Source organism: Schistocerca nitens, chromosome 6 (genome assembly GCF_023898315.1).
Source record: "Schistocerca nitens isolate TAMUIC-IGC-003100 chromosome 6, iqSchNite1.1, whole genome shotgun sequence".
In the NCBI taxonomy this organism is placed as follows: Eukaryota; Metazoa; Arthropoda; class Insecta; order Orthoptera; family Acrididae; genus Schistocerca; species Schistocerca nitens.
In genome coordinates this window covers 617930731-617946342 of record NC_064619.1, presented here as the reverse complement: position 1 = coordinate 617946342, position 15612 = coordinate 617930731, and the positions used below count along the sequence as shown (strand labels likewise).

The window sequence follows — 15612 nt, the reverse complement described above, 5'->3', positions numbered from 1 at the left end:
GAATCTGAATTTCACAATTGGCGGCCTCCCCTTGTAAGTTAAGCTGAATCGAAGTAAGATGCCCTCAAGGTTCGCTACTGCATAAATTAAAAAAAAAGGATTTGGTAATAAGTGGACTCTTGTTATTAGCGGCCTAAAGCGACAGCCAGGAGTTCAGTTATTCATATACTGAAGCGCCAAGGAAACTGGTACAGGCACGCGTATTCAAATACACAGATATGTATACTGGCCCTGCGGTCGCAACGCCTATATAAGACAATCAGTGTCTGGCGGAGTTGTTACATCGGTTACTGCTGCTGAAATGGCAGTTTATCAAGATTTAGGTGAGTTTGAACGCGGTGTTATAGTCGGCACACGAGTGATAGGACACAGCATCTCTGAGGGAGCAATCGAGTGGGTATTTTTCCATACGCCCATTTCACGAGTGTACCGTGAATATCAGGAATCGGGTAAAACATCAAATCTCCGACATCGCTGCGACCGGAAAAAGATCCCACAAGAACGGGACCAGCGACGACAGAAGAGAATCGTTCAACGTGACAGATTTGCAAGCCTTCTGCAAATTGCTGCAGTTTTCAAAAATGATTCAAATGGCTCTGAGCACCATGGGACTTAACTTCTGAGGTCATCAGTCCCCTAGAACTTACAACTACTTAAACCTAAGTAACCTAAGGACATCACACACATCCATGCTCGAGGCAGGATTCGAACCTGCGAACGTAGCGGTCGCGCCGTTCCAGACTGAAGCGCCTAGAACCGCTCGGCCACTCCGGCCGGCTGCAGTTTTCAATGCTGGGCTATGAATAAGTGTCAGCGTGAGAACCACTCAACGAAACATCATCGATATGGGCTTTCGGAGCAGAAGGTCCACTCGTGTAGCCTTGATGACTGCGCAACACAAAGCTTTACGCCTCGCCTGGGACCGTCAGCACCGACATTGGACTATTGACGACTGGAAACATGTTGCCTGCTCGGACGAGTCTCGTTTTAAATAGTGTGTACGGGTATGGAGACAAACACGCTGTGCGGCTGGTCCCGGCGGAGTTTCGAGTCCTCCCTCGGGCATGGGTGTATGTGTTTGTCCTTAGGATAATTTAGGTTAAGTAGTGTGTAAGCTTAGGGACTGATGACCTTAGCAGTTAAGTCCCATACGATTTCATACACATTTGAACATTTTGAACAAACTCACGAATCCATGGACCCTGCATGTCAGCAGGGGACTGTTCAAGTTGGTGGCGGCTCTATAATGATGCAAACTCCCCGTACTTGAACATTACTGACAAGGGAACCTCCCCATAGCACCCCCCTCAGATTTAGTTATAAGTTGGCACAGTGGATAGGCCTTGAAAAACTGAACACAGATCAATTGAGAAAACAGTAAGAAGTTGTGTGGAACTGTGAAAAAATAAGCAAAATATACAAACTGAGTAGTCCACGGGGTTTATAGGCAACATCATGGACAAAATGAGCTCAGGAGCGTCGTGGTCCCTTGGTAGCGTGAGCAGCTGCGGAACGAGAGGTCCTTGGTTCAAGGCTTCCCTCGAGTGAAAATTTTCTTTTCTATATTTTTGCATGGTTATTATCTGTCCGTTCGTTCACTGACGTCTTTGTTCACTGTAATAAGTTTAGTGTCTGTGTTTTGCGACCGCATCGCAAAACCGTGCGATTAGTAGACGAAAGGACGTGCCTATCCAATGGGAACCGAAAACATTTGATCGCAAGGTCATAGGTCAACCGATTCCTCCACAGGAAAACACATCTGATATATTCTGTACGACACTGGTGACGGCATGTGCGTCACATGACAGGAATATGTTGTCGACCCACCTAACTTGTACACTTGGCGAAGGGGTAAAAAGATTCTTCTACCTTGCCCGATTTAGGTTTTCTTGTGGATGCGATAATCACTCCCAAAAAAGTGATGAAAACATAAGAGTTTGTCACATAAACTGAAAATAAAAAATTAAAGTTTTCACTCGACTGTAGACTTGAACCTAGGACCTTTCGTTCCGCAGCTGCTCACGTTACCACGAGACCACGGCGCTCCTGCGTTCTCAGTCTCCTTGACATTGCATATCTTCCCATGAACTACTCAGTTTGTATATTTTGCTTATTTTTTCACAGTTGCACACAACTTCTTCCTGTTTTCTCAGTTGATCTGTTTTCAGTTTTTCAAGGTCTATCCACTGTGCCAACTTATAACTAAATCTGAGGGGGGTGCGATGGGGAGGTTCCCTTGTGAGCATATCAGGGATGCCTTGCAACGTGCTGTTCAGAAGAGATCTGCATCCTCTCGTGCTCTTACGGATTTAAGGACAGTCCTGCAGGATTGATTGTATCAGTTCCTCCAGCACTGCTTCAGACATTAGTCGAGTCCAAGCCACGCCCTGCTGCGGCACTTCTGCGTGCTCGCGGGGGCCCTGCACCATATTACGCAGGTGTACCAGTTTCAGCGTATAATGACCGCAGGCGTTCTGTTGCAAGTTAAACCAAATCGCCGTAACAATCCCCAGGGCTCGATACTTGTACCAACCTTGTGTACCATATACCCAAATGACATCTCAAAACGCACCAACGGCCAGTCAGAATTTTTTGCAGTTGACGTTCATGTCGCCCTCACCTTCATTATATAGTTGTTGGTACTCAGAAACGCCTTGTGGCAGATGACAGTGGATGATGTGACGCCTGCCTTGGCGTGTTGCAGGTCTGCACTTCCACGTGGTGGGCGAGGGCGTGGTGCGGCTGAAGGGAGCGCGCGCTGCACGCATCTACGAGAGGGAGAGCTACATAGACTTCCGCATGCGCCTGCTGGGCGAACCAGGTACGTCTCCCCTACACAAGCTGCTCTCCTCCACACGTACGCGGGCGCTTCGTGATGATAACATGGACTTTGGCGGATGATGGAGAATGAGGGAAAAATTTATGAGGTTTCGATGCGCAGCTGAGGTCCAAAAATAACAGGTTAAATCTACACTCCTGGAAATTGAAATAAGAACACCGTGAATTCATTGTCCCAGGAAGGGGAAACTTTATTGACACATTCCTGGGGTCAGATACATCACATGATCACACTGACAGAACCACAGGCACATAGACACAGGCAACAGAGCATGCACAATGTCGGCACTAGTACAGTGTATATCCACCTTTCGCAGCAATGCAGGCTGCTATTCTCCCATGGAGACGATCGCAGAGATGCTGGATGTAGTCCTGTGGAACGGCTTGCCATGCCATTTCCACCTGGCGCCTCAGTTGGACCAGCGTTCGTGCTGGACGTGCAGACCGCGTGAGACGACGCTTCATCCAGTCCCAAACATGCTCAATGGGGGACAGATCCGGAGATCTTGCTGGCCAGGGTAGTTGACTTACACCTTCTAGAGCACGTTGGGTGGCACGGGATACATGCGGACGTGCATTGTCCTGTTGGAACAGCAAGTTCCCTTGCCGGTCTAGGAATGGTAGAACGATGGGTTCGATGACGGTTTGGATGTACCGTGCACTATTCAGTGTCCCCTCGACGATCACCAGTGGTGTACGGCCAGTGTAGGAGATCGCTCCCCACACCATGATGCCGGGTGTTGGCCCTGTGTGCCTCGGTCGTATGCAGTCCTGATTGTGGCGCTCACCTGCACGGCGCCAAACACGCATACGACCATCATTGGCACCAAGGCAGAAGCGACTCTCATCGCTGAAGACGACACGTCTCCATTCGTCCCTCCATTCACGCCTGTCGCGACACCACTGGAGGCGGGCTGCACGATGTTGGGGCGTGAGCGGAAGACGGCCTAACGGTGTGCGGGACCGTAGCCCAGCTTCATGGAGACGGTTGCGAATGGTCCTCGCCGATACCCCAGGAGCAACAGTGTCCCTGATGTGCTGGGAAGTGGCGGTGCGGTCCCCTACGGCACTGCGTAGGATCCTACGGTCTTGGCGTGCATCCGTGCGTCGCTGCGGTCCGGTCCCAGGTCGACGGGCACGTGCACCTTCCGCCGACCACTGGCGACAACATCGATGAACTGTGGAGACCTCACGCCCCACGTGTTGAGCAATTCGGCGGTACGTCCACCCGCCCTCCCGCATGCCCACTATACGCCCTCGCTCAAAGTCCGTCAACTGCACATACGGTTCACGTCCACGCTGTCGCGGCATGCTACCAGTGTTAAAGACTGCGATGGAGCTCCGTATGCCACGGCAAACTGGCTTACACTGACGGCGGCGGTGCACAAATGCTGCGCAGCTAGCGCCATTCGACAGCCAACACCGCGGTTCCTTGTGTGTCCGCTGTGCCGTGCGTGTGATCATTGCTTGTACAGCCCTCTCGCAGTGTCCGGAGCAAGTATGGTGGGTCTGACACACCGGTGTCAATGTGTTCTTTTTTCCATTTCCAGGAGTGTATATTTACTTGTGCATTCATTTCACATGCAAAAATTAAAGTCTTCAGGTTCACTATTAAATCTAACCAGCCAATCTACAGTAAATTAATTTTACAATATGTGTAATACATGATCAGTACATAATAACTGTAATAATGGTACACATAGAGCGCTGAGAATTAAAAATGAAAGTCCGTTGAAAGTAATTTTGAGAGAAGAAGCTGGAAAGGTAAAAAAGTTGTTTTCGGGGTTCTAACATGCCACTTGTTTTACCAAGTTGGAAACGAATAAATGACAGGTATACCTCATCATATTTAAAGTGCACAAATTCACATGTATGTCGGTAATACTTTTCATCGTGGTCTATTTATTGTTTTAATCTGTAGATAATCTGCTAGTTGTATCTTGTGTTTTTCCCAAATTTTGCTGCAGATCTGAAGATGGTCATTGCTGACCGGAACTGGAAGTCTGGAGACCTACAAGTTTGTGACCAAAGACGTGAAATAAAAGAAAATGGTATGGTCTGTTTTCAAAGTTCTTACAGCATACGTTCGTGGAAGAGTCAGCCAATACATTGCTCCCTCCTGCGTATATCTCGCGGAATGCCCATGAAGATGAAATTAGATTCGAGCCCACACGGATGCTTACCAGCAGTCGTTCTTCCCGTGAAGCATATGCAACGGGAACAGGAAAGAGGAGGAAGTTACACTTGTACACGAAGTACCCTCCGCCACACACCGTAAGGTGGCTTCCGGGATGTAGATGTCGAAGCATATGAGATGATAACCGCAATCCGGGAAGAGATGAGGATGGTTCATGAATATTTTTCCACACAAGGGATTAATTAATTGACGCCCCCCCCCCCCCTTTCACCCTCTCTCATTGTACACTTGTCCCTCTTCAGTTTCTCTACTAATGGTGATACAGATCTTGCACTTGGTACGTGGACGACCTTCTTCGCTAATTGCCCCAAGTGGGCGCTGCTAATTGTGATTTCTGTGTAGAAATCTTAACAGTTGGGTCGTCTCTGGTGAAGTCTCAGCTTGGTACCCCCAAGCGGCAGCTTGAGTCGCTTGGGTCTAACTGGCCCTGGCGATTCCTCAAGAAATGATGAAGAACATAATGAGGAATTTCCGCAGAGGTCTTCTGTAATGTCAATGTCAATAAAATTCACCAACAGAAATGGACTTTAAGAAATTATTTTATTTTATTCTGAAGCCTACCAGTTTCGGCATTTCATTATGCCATCTTCAGGCCCCATTCACATTTATCCAAATAAACGAACTTGTCGCATAACGCAATAAATCACTGGATATTGTGAATTCAATCGTTATACAATTGCTTAATTCGAAGACGTGATAGGTTGCTACCACGCCGATGTCCTCTGGCCATGATGGACCAACAGAGATCTTCTGTAATGCTTCGCCAGTGATGGAAGCCATTTGTGTGATTTACTTTTTTGAGAAATAAACTTGTGTTTGGCTTTTCAGTAATGGCAGTCAGTGTAGAAGTTATCTATAAATTATACTGGTGTAAAGACTGGTTTGAACATGCAACAAAAGTGGCGGGACTTAGCTACCACTCGAGTGGCGTCACTGAAGTTGCGTGTGGCCACATTCGAGTGATGCCACTTTTACTCATGCCACAAAAGTTAGAGTTACTTTAGCTTTAGCTTTGCGACGCCAGTTTTCTTCCCCCACCACCGATTAGCGTCTTCCGACTGCCATCTCGTGACTGAATTTCAAAGCACCATCGCGGTTTTTTTTCCGTGTGAATAATTTTACCTTGTGTGTGTTTCGTAGTTGTTAAAAATGTCTGAGAATTGGTTGTTGGAAAAAGTTTTTTATGGAAACACAAAAATGAATGTTATTAATAAAATAATTTGAATATTACTTGACATTATGAATCGTAGGTGTTGTGATGTAATTACTGCAAAGCTAAAATAAGCATTTACAATGCCCACATCAGTGAATATGACAACACATTAAAAAGTTATAAGGGTAGTGCGTCCGCAGGTCCATCTGGCACGAAAAAAAAATGATTTTTCAAAATAATGTAGCAAAAGTATAGTCATAGACAAAATAAATTGTACTAAACAGCAATTCACTTTCTTTAATGTACGTTAGAAAAAAACTGCTACACTTAATTTAAATACAAGTGAGTTTATGAAAGGTGCATGCAAATAATTTTGCTACTGTTCTTGGTCAATATAAAAAAGTTTCTTGCAGTATGGAAAGCACACAGCTAATGACAAAATGATGTGGCGTAAGATTTCATTCTGCATAGTAAGTGCCGACAACATGAACTGTCTGTTTTTATTCTATATGATTTTTGCCCAGATCCACAACAACATGATGTGTGTTTTAACAGGAATGTAATATCAGCTTTCAAGGTTGCTGGTAGTTAAAGGTTTCGTGCTTTTATTTTTGTTATCTGATATGTGGATATTATTTGCGTATGAGTAAAAAATACTGTTGAGTAATTAGTGAAAGATGATATGAAGTTTCATAGTAACTCACGGAAGTATACAAATGACGAAAATTAGTGGAATACTGTCAGTATATTCGGGTTCCATTACTGACAACAAATGCACACCTGTTTAGTAAATTTGAGAAAGAAAGTAACAAGATTTCTGGTGGCAGTATAATTTTAGCGTGACTGTAGTTTTTAATAAAGAAACATGAATATCAACACCAACTATATTACAGTGTCTTTTAGTGCACTTGCAAGAAACATAATTCGAAAATTCAGTATCGAACAGCTTTAATATTTCGTCATATTTAACTATGTGGGATGCAGGACTGAATATACGAGAGTGAGTCAAATGAAAACCTTAAATTTGTAATAACAAATAGAAATTTCGCGCCGTTATCCTGTAAGTTGGTAAGCGTTCTACAAACAGCGTGCAGAATGGCCTGTAGGTGGCAGCATAGTGCAGATGCACACATACTGTCGTAGTATCCGTATAAAGATGGCCGCGACTTGCACCAAGGAAGAACACCGTTCTGTTATTCAGTTTTTGCGTAGTGAAGGTGTGAAACCTATTGAAATACATCGACGAATGAAGGTTCAGTACGGTGATGCATGTTTGTCACAGCAGCAAATCTACGAATGGAGTAGGAAGTTCGCAAATGGTGTGACTTCAGTGGAAGATGCTCCTCGTCCAGGTCAGGCACAACGAGTTGTGACTCCACAGAACACTGCAGCAGCTGAAGCCATAGTGAAGGAAAGCCGCCGAGTGACACTGAATGACATTGCAGCATGTTTAAAGACTAGTCATGGGTCAGCACACCACATTGTGCATGGTGTGCTCCGGTTTCACAAAGTGTCTGCAAGATGGGTACCACGGCAGCTGACTCCTGAAATGAGAAGACGACGTGTTGATGCTTGTGAAGAACTTCTTCGGCGCTTTGAGCAAGAAGGTGATGGTTTCCTTGCAAGAATCGTTACTGGGGACGAAACCTGGGTTAACTTCCACCAACCGGAAACGAAGAGAGCGAGCAAGGAATGGCGCCATTCCTCATCACCAAAACCAAAGAAGTTTCGAACAGAACCATCAGCAGGGAAGGTTATGATGACTCTCTTTTGGGACGAAACAGGCGTCATTTTGGAGCATTACATGCCTAGAGGGACCACTGTCACCAGTGCATCATACACAGACCTCCTAAAAATCATCTGCTGCCTGCAATCAAATCAAAGCGACGTGGATTGCTGTCAACAGGTGTCCTTTTGCAACACGACAATGCAAGGCCCCACACTGCCCGTACAACAGTTGCAACAATCACAGACCTGCATTTTGAGCGTCTTCCTCATCCACCATATTCACCAGACCTTGCCCCAAGTGATTTCTACATGTTTGGACCACTCAAAGACGCAATAGGAGGAAAGAAGTTCCGTTCTGATGAAGAGGTACGACACACTGTGCATGACTGGTTGCGCGAACTACGAAAATAATTTTTTTCTAAAGGAATTTTTTCATTTTGTAAGCGCTGAAGAACTTGCATTGAGAGTTGAGGAGATTATGTTGAAAAGTGATACAGCTTTGTACCACTTCTGCACAATAAATAATATTTAAAAAAATACTTAAGGTTTTCATTTGACTCACCCTCGAATTAGCTTCGAAATGGGGGTTCAGGGCTCAGCATTAAACGCATCAGACAAGAAAGCTCTAACTGTACTTCTGGGAACGTGGTACTTACTGTGAGGTGACAAGTCATGGGATAGCGATATATACAGGGTGATTCAAAAAGAATACCACAACTTTAGGAATTTAAAACTCTGCAACAACAAAAGGCAGAGCTAAGCACTATCTGTCGGCGAATTAAGGGAGCTATAAAGTTTCATTTAGTTGTACATTTGTTCGCTTGAGGCGCTGTTGACTAGGCGTCAGCGTCAGTTGATGCTAAGATGGCGACCACTCAACAGAAAGCTTTTTGTGTTATTGAGTATGGCAGAAGTGAATCGACGACAGTTGTTCAGCGTGCATTTCGAACGAAGTATGGTGTTAAACCTCCTGATAGGTGGTGTATTAAATGTTGGTATAAACAATTTACAGAGAATGGGTGTTTGTGCAAAGGGAAAAGGCAGCCCGTGACAGAGCGCTTCATCACTGGCCTCCAAGAAGCCCTGATGTTACCCCCTGCGATTTTTTCTTATGGGGGTATGTTAAGGATATGGTGTTTCGGCCACCTCTCCCAGCCACCATTGATGATTTGAAACGAGAAATAACAGCAGCTATCCAAACTGTTACGCCTGATATGCTACAGAGAGTGTGGAACGAGTTGGAGTATCGGGTTGATATTGCTCGAGTGTCTGGAGGGGGCCATATTGAACATCTCTGAACTTGTTTTTGAGTGAAAAAAAACCTTTTTAAATACTCTTTGTAATGATGTATAACAGAAGGTTATATTATGTTTCTTTCATTAAATACACATTTTTAAAGTTGTGGTATTCTTTTTGAATCACCCTGTACATTTATAGATGGCGGTAGCATCGCATACACAAGGTATAAAAGGGCAGTTCAATAGCAGAGCTGTCATTTGTACCCAGTTGATTCATGTGAAAAGGTTTCCGACGTGATTATGTCCGCACAACGGGAATTTCGGAACTCGTTAAAAAATTCAGTATTACGAGATCTACAGTGTGCCGAAATTACCAAATTTCACGCATTACTTACCTATCACCACGAACTACGCAGTGTCCGATGGCCTTTACACTTAACGACCGGGAGCAGCGACATTTGCGTACTGTTGTCTACATCTACATATTTACTCCGCTAGCCACCAAGCGGTCTGTGGCGGAGGGCACAATTCGCGCCAAAGTCATATTTCCCCCCGTCTGTTCCACTCGCGGATCGTGCGAGGGAAAAGCGACTGTCTGAACGCCTCAGTACGAGCTCTAATTTCCCTTATCTTTGAATGGTGATCGTTGCGCGATTTGAAAGTTGGTGGTCATTATATATGCTCTACATCCTCGGTGAAGATCGGATTTCGGAATTTAGTGAGCAGCCCCTTCTGTTTAGCGCGCCGTCTATCTGCAAGTGTGTCCCACTTCAAACTTTCTATGAGAGTTGTAACGCTCTCACGATGGCTAAATGCACCAGTCACGAATCTTGCCGCTCTTATTTGCACCTTCTCAATCTCTTGAATCAGACCCAACTGGTAAGGGTCCCATACAGACGAACAATATTCTCGACGAACTAACATATTGTAAGCTATTTCCTTTGTTGAAGGACTGCATCACTTCAAGATTGTACCAATAAACTGCAATCTACATTTCGCCTTACCCGTTACTTGTGTAATCTGATCATTCCATTTGAGATCATTTCGAATACTCACACCAAGATACTTGACGGATGTTACCGCTTCCAAAGACTGGCCATTTATTCTGTACTCGTACATTAATGGGGATTTTCGCGTTGTTATATGCAGTAGGTTACACTTACTAATATTGAGAGATAACTGCCAGTCATTACACCACGCATTTATTTTTTGCAAATCCTCATTGAGTTCTTCACAACTTTCGTGTGACAGTACTTTTCTGTAGACTACAGCATCATTGGCAAACAGTCTAATGTCGCCGTCAATACCATCAACCGGGTCGTTTACGTAAATCATAAAAATCAGCGGACCTATTACACTGCCTGGGGCACACCTGCAGTTACGCTTGTTTCTGTTGAAGTCAACCCGTTCAGGACGACATACTGCTCCCTGTCTATTAGAAAACTATCTATCCAACCGCATATGTCATCGGATAGAACGTAAGCGCGCATTTTTTTTGGACCAAGTGACATTGCTGAACTGAGTCGAACGCCTTTTGAAAGACGAGAAATGTGGCATCAACCTGGGAGCCGGTATCTAGAACCTGTTGTATATCATGCACATGCATGACCGCTGTTTCCTAAAACCGTGCTGGTTTCTGCAGGTGAGCTTCTCAGAGTCTAGAAAGGTCATTTTGTCTGAACACAAAATATGTTCCATGATTCTACAACAAATCGACGTTAGTGCAATTGGCCGGTAATTATGTGCATCCGATTTTCTACCCTTTTTATAGATTGCTATGACCTGGGCCTTCTTCCAGTCCCGTGGAACTTTCCGCTGCTCCAATGATCTCTGATAGATGATGGATAAGAATTATGGTATATTTGTAGCATAGTCAGCATAAAATCTTACGGGGATACCGTCTGGGCCAGACGCCTTCCTGGCGTCTAAAGATCTTAACTATTTTACAATCCTAGATACACTAAACACTTTGTCAGCCATCCTTGCGTTTGTTCGATAATTGAAAGGGGGAATGGCGCTGCAGTCCTCGACCGTAAACGAGGTTTTGAAAGCTAGGTTTAGAATTTCGGCCTTCTGTTTATCATCATCAGTTACATTACCCGTGCTCAAGAGAAGGTATTGAATTATTTGTAGCGTTCTTAGATTTTACGTACTACCAAATTTTTTTGGGGTTATTTTTTGAATCTGCAGTGCTAACAGCAACACTGCGTGAAATAACTGCAGAAATCAATGTGGGATGCACGACGAACGTATCCGTTGGGGCAGTTCGGCGAAATTTGGCGATAATGCGCTATGGCAGAAGATGACCGACGCGACTGCCTTTGCCAACAGTGCCACATCGCCTGCAGCGCTTCTCCTGGGCTCGTGACCATATTGGTTGGACCCTAGACGGCTGGAAAACCGTGGCCTGGTCAGATGAGTCCAGATTTTGGTTGCTAACAGGTGATGGTAGGGTTCGAGTGTAGCGAGGACCGCACGAAGCCCAAGACACTGTGCAAGATGGTGGTGAGTCCATAGTGCTGCGTCAAGTGTTAACATGCAGTGAGCTGGATGCTCTAATCCAACTAAACCGATCATTGACTGGAAATGGTTATATAGAGCTACTTGAAAACCATTTACAGCCATTCATGGACTTTCATGTTCGCAAAGACAATGCACCACGGCACCAGGCCACAACTGTTTGAACATTCTGGATAATTTTAGCGAATGATTTAGCCATCCAGATGGCCTGACATTAATCCAATCGAACATTTATGGAAGATTCAAAAGGTTCAAATGGCTCTGAGCACTATGGGACTTAACATCTGACGTCATCAGTCTCCTAGAACTTATAACTACTTAAACCTAACATAAGGATATCACACACATCCATGCCCGAGGCGGGATTCGAACCTGCGACCGTAGCAGCAGCGTGGTTCCGGATTGAAGCGCCTAGAAGCGCTCCGCCACAGCGGCCGGCTTTTCAAAATTGTTCAAATGGCACTGAGCACTATGGGAATTAACTTCTGAGGTCATCAGTCCCCTACAACTTATAACTACTTAAACCTAACTAACCTCAGGACATCACAAATATCCATGCCCGAGGCAGGATTCGAACCTGCGACCGTAGTGGTCGCGCGGTTCCAGACTGTAGCGCCTAGAACCGCTCGGCCATCCCGGCCGGAGGCCGGCTTTTATGGAAGATGATCGAGAGATCCGTAAGTGGACAAAATTCTGACACAGCAACACTTTCGCATTACTGGACTGCTGTAGAGACAGCATGGCTCAGGATTTCTGCTTGGGACTTCCATCGACTTGTTGAGCCCACGCCACGTCGAGCTGCTGCAGTACGCTAGGCAAAAGGAGTTTCGACGAGATATTAGGAATCGTCCCATGACTTCTGTCACCTCATTGCATTGGAGAGATGTCAAACATCGAAATGTCACTTACAGTTTCACTCGAGCAAGTAGTGCATACCTAATGTGAGTATCTGATTTTCTACCAGGGATCGATACGCAGCTGAACAAGCATTCGTAATTTACTTTTGTTATGCAAAGACGGGAAAGCAGAAAGGAGTCTATACAATGGCGATGTTCTTGAGGACAATACAGAAATGGAAGAAAATGTAGAAGAAGATGAAATAGGAGATACAATACGGCGTGACGAGTTTGGCAGAGCACTGAAAGACCTAAGCCGGAACAAGGCCCCGGGAGTAGACAACATTCCATTAGAACTACTGACAGAATTGGGAGAGCCAGGCCTAACAAAACTCTACCATCTGGTGAGCAAGGTGTATGAGACAGCGAAATACCCTCGGATTTCAAGAAGAATATAATAATCCCAATCCCAAAGAAAGCAGGCGTTGACAGATGTGAAAATTACCGAACTATCAGTTTAATAAGCCACGGCTGCAAAATACTAACACGAATCCTTTACAGACAAATGGAAAAACTGGTAGAAGCCGACCTCGGGGAAGATCAGTTTGGATTCCGTAGAAATGTTGGAACACGTGAAGCAATACTGACCCTACGACTTATCTTAGAAAATAGATTAAGAAAAGGCAAACCTACGTTTCTAGCATTTGTAGACTTAGAGAAATCTTTTGACAATGTTGACTGGAATACTCTCTTTCAAATTCTGAAGGTGGCAGGGTAAAATACAGGGAGCGAAAGGATATTTACAACATGTACAGAAACCAGATGGCAGTTATAAGAGTCGAGGGACATGAAAGGGAAACAGTGGTTGGGAAGGGAGTGAGACAGGGTTGTAGCCTATCCCTGATGTTATTGAATCTGTATATTGAGTAAGCAGTAAAGGAAACAAAAGAAAAATTCGGAGTGGGAATTAAAATCCATGGAGAAGAAATAAAAACTTTGAGGTTCGCCGATGACATTGTAATTCTGTCAGACAGAGCAAAGGACCTGGAAGAGCAGCTGAACGGAATGGACAGTGTCTTGAAAGGAGGATATAAGATGAACATCAACAAAAGCAAAACGAGGATAATGGAATATAGTCGAATTAAATCGGATAATGCTGAGGGTATTAGATTAGGAAATGAGACCTTAAAGTAGTAAATGAGTTTTGCTATTTGGGGAGCAAAGTAACTGATGGTGGTCGAAGTAGAGAGGATATAAAATGTAGACTGGCAATGGCAGGAAAGCATTTCTGAAGAAGAGAAACTTGTTAACATCAAGTGTAGATTTGTTAGGAAGTCGTTTCTGAAAGTATTTGTATGGAGTGTAGCCGTGTATGGAAGTGAAACGTGAACAGTAAATAGTTTAGAAAAGAAGAGAATAGAGACTTTCGAAATGTGGTGTTACAGAATGCTGAAGATTAGAGGGGTAAATAACATAACTAATGAGGAGGTACTGAATAGCACTAGGGAGAAGAGAAGTTTGTGGCATAACTTGACTAGAAGAAGGGATCGGTTGGTAGGACATGTTCGGAGGCATCAAAGATCTCCAATTTAGTATTGGAGGGCAGCGTGGAGGGTAAAAATCGTAGAGTGAGACCAAGATATGAATACACTAAACAGATTCAGAAGGATGTAGGTTGCAGTAGGTACTGGGAGATGAAGAAGCTTGCATAAGATAGAGTAGCATGGAGAGCAGCGTCAAACCAGTCTCTGGACTGAAGACCACAACAACGTGCGAAAGTGGTTCACGAATGGGTTTTCATTTACGAGCGCTGCTTCGTTTAAAAGTGTTTGATGCCTCTGTGTTATTGCTGCGTAAAAACCACACCTAAATCCATTTATGCTTTCTGCTCGTTCTGTTGGAGTCTCGACTCAAAACTAACATCATAACATACATGAAAACACCAGTGACCGTCCGAATAACCTCAGTTGACGCCACACTGAAACCCGTGCAATTAGGATTTTGGCTGGATCGTGTGGAAACAGCAGCACACGGAGCCATTTTTTGGCGTATCGACCGACAACCGACTTGCTGTGGCCTCAATTCCGTTGCATTTGGAAATTCAGCTTAAATATACGCTAAACGTCATAATAAACAAAAATGTACTACTTCCTGTAGGCCACCCTGTACGCGAGGCTACCAAAAAAAAAAAAAAAAAAAAAAAGAAAGAAAATAGAATAACACTGCCGTGCGCGGAACTTGTGTAGTACGCATTTCTGCCGCGAGGCGTGTATAGCGCAACCCATTGACAGTTGAGTGCCGCCTGTGTCGTCGACTTGGCTTGCTCTGTTCATCTGCAGCGGTCGTTTTCGCTAGCGCTGTTTCGTTCTCCTTTCCTTTTTATGATGGAAAGTTTAACTGAACAACGTGCAGCAGTTAAATTTTGTTTTCTACTCGGCAAAAATGCTGCTGAAACTGTTTTAAGGTTGAAAACAGCTTACCAAGATGACGCTATGGGAATAACTCAAGTGTACGAGTGGTTTCCTCGGTTTAAAAATGTCGACGTGTCGACTGATGACAATCCTCGTTCTGGACGTCCATCAACTGCCCGAATCGACGAAAATGTTGAAAAAATTCGAGAGCTGTTAGAGATTAGTGAGTTATCTTGGAGCTCGGTTCAGCGAATTTTAACGGAAAATTTGGGAATGAAAAAGGTTGTCGCCAAGTTTGTTCCTCGGGTTCTGACTGACTGTCAGAAGTAACGTCGTGTTTTGAAACAGCAGCTTGTAACTGTTCCAGATTTTCTGTCAAATCGACATAAAAACATAGCAACAGTCAAGCCAATGGAAGACGTCATAGTCACTCCGTCCAAAAAAAAGTGGTCCAGTCAAATTAAACATCAATACAATGCTGATTTACTGTTTTGATGCAAAGGGCGTAGTTCATTCAGAGTTTGTTCCCCCAGGTCAGACCGTCAATCAAACCTTTTATTTGGAAGTTTTAAGAAGATTGCGCAATAGTGTCCGTCAAAAAAGACCCAATTTGTGGCAGATAGGAGACTGGTTCTTCCACCATAACAACGCACCTGCACACACAGCCATCTCTATTAGACAGTTTTTGGCT

At 44.5% G+C, this 15612-nt stretch overlaps 1 protein-coding gene across 1 annotated transcript in view; it reads left to right on the top strand.

Moving 5' to 3' along the window:
- Window positions 1-15612, top strand: part of LOC126262563 (arrestin domain-containing protein 17) — a 199478-nt gene that overhangs the window by 121389 nt on the left and 62477 nt on the right. Inside the window, exon 2 of the mRNA XM_049959263.1 lies at window positions 2705-2821. Within this exon, the coding sequence (XP_049815220.1) occupies window positions 2705-2821 (117 nt within the window). The remainder of the gene's footprint in view (window positions 1-2704; window positions 2822-15612) is intronic.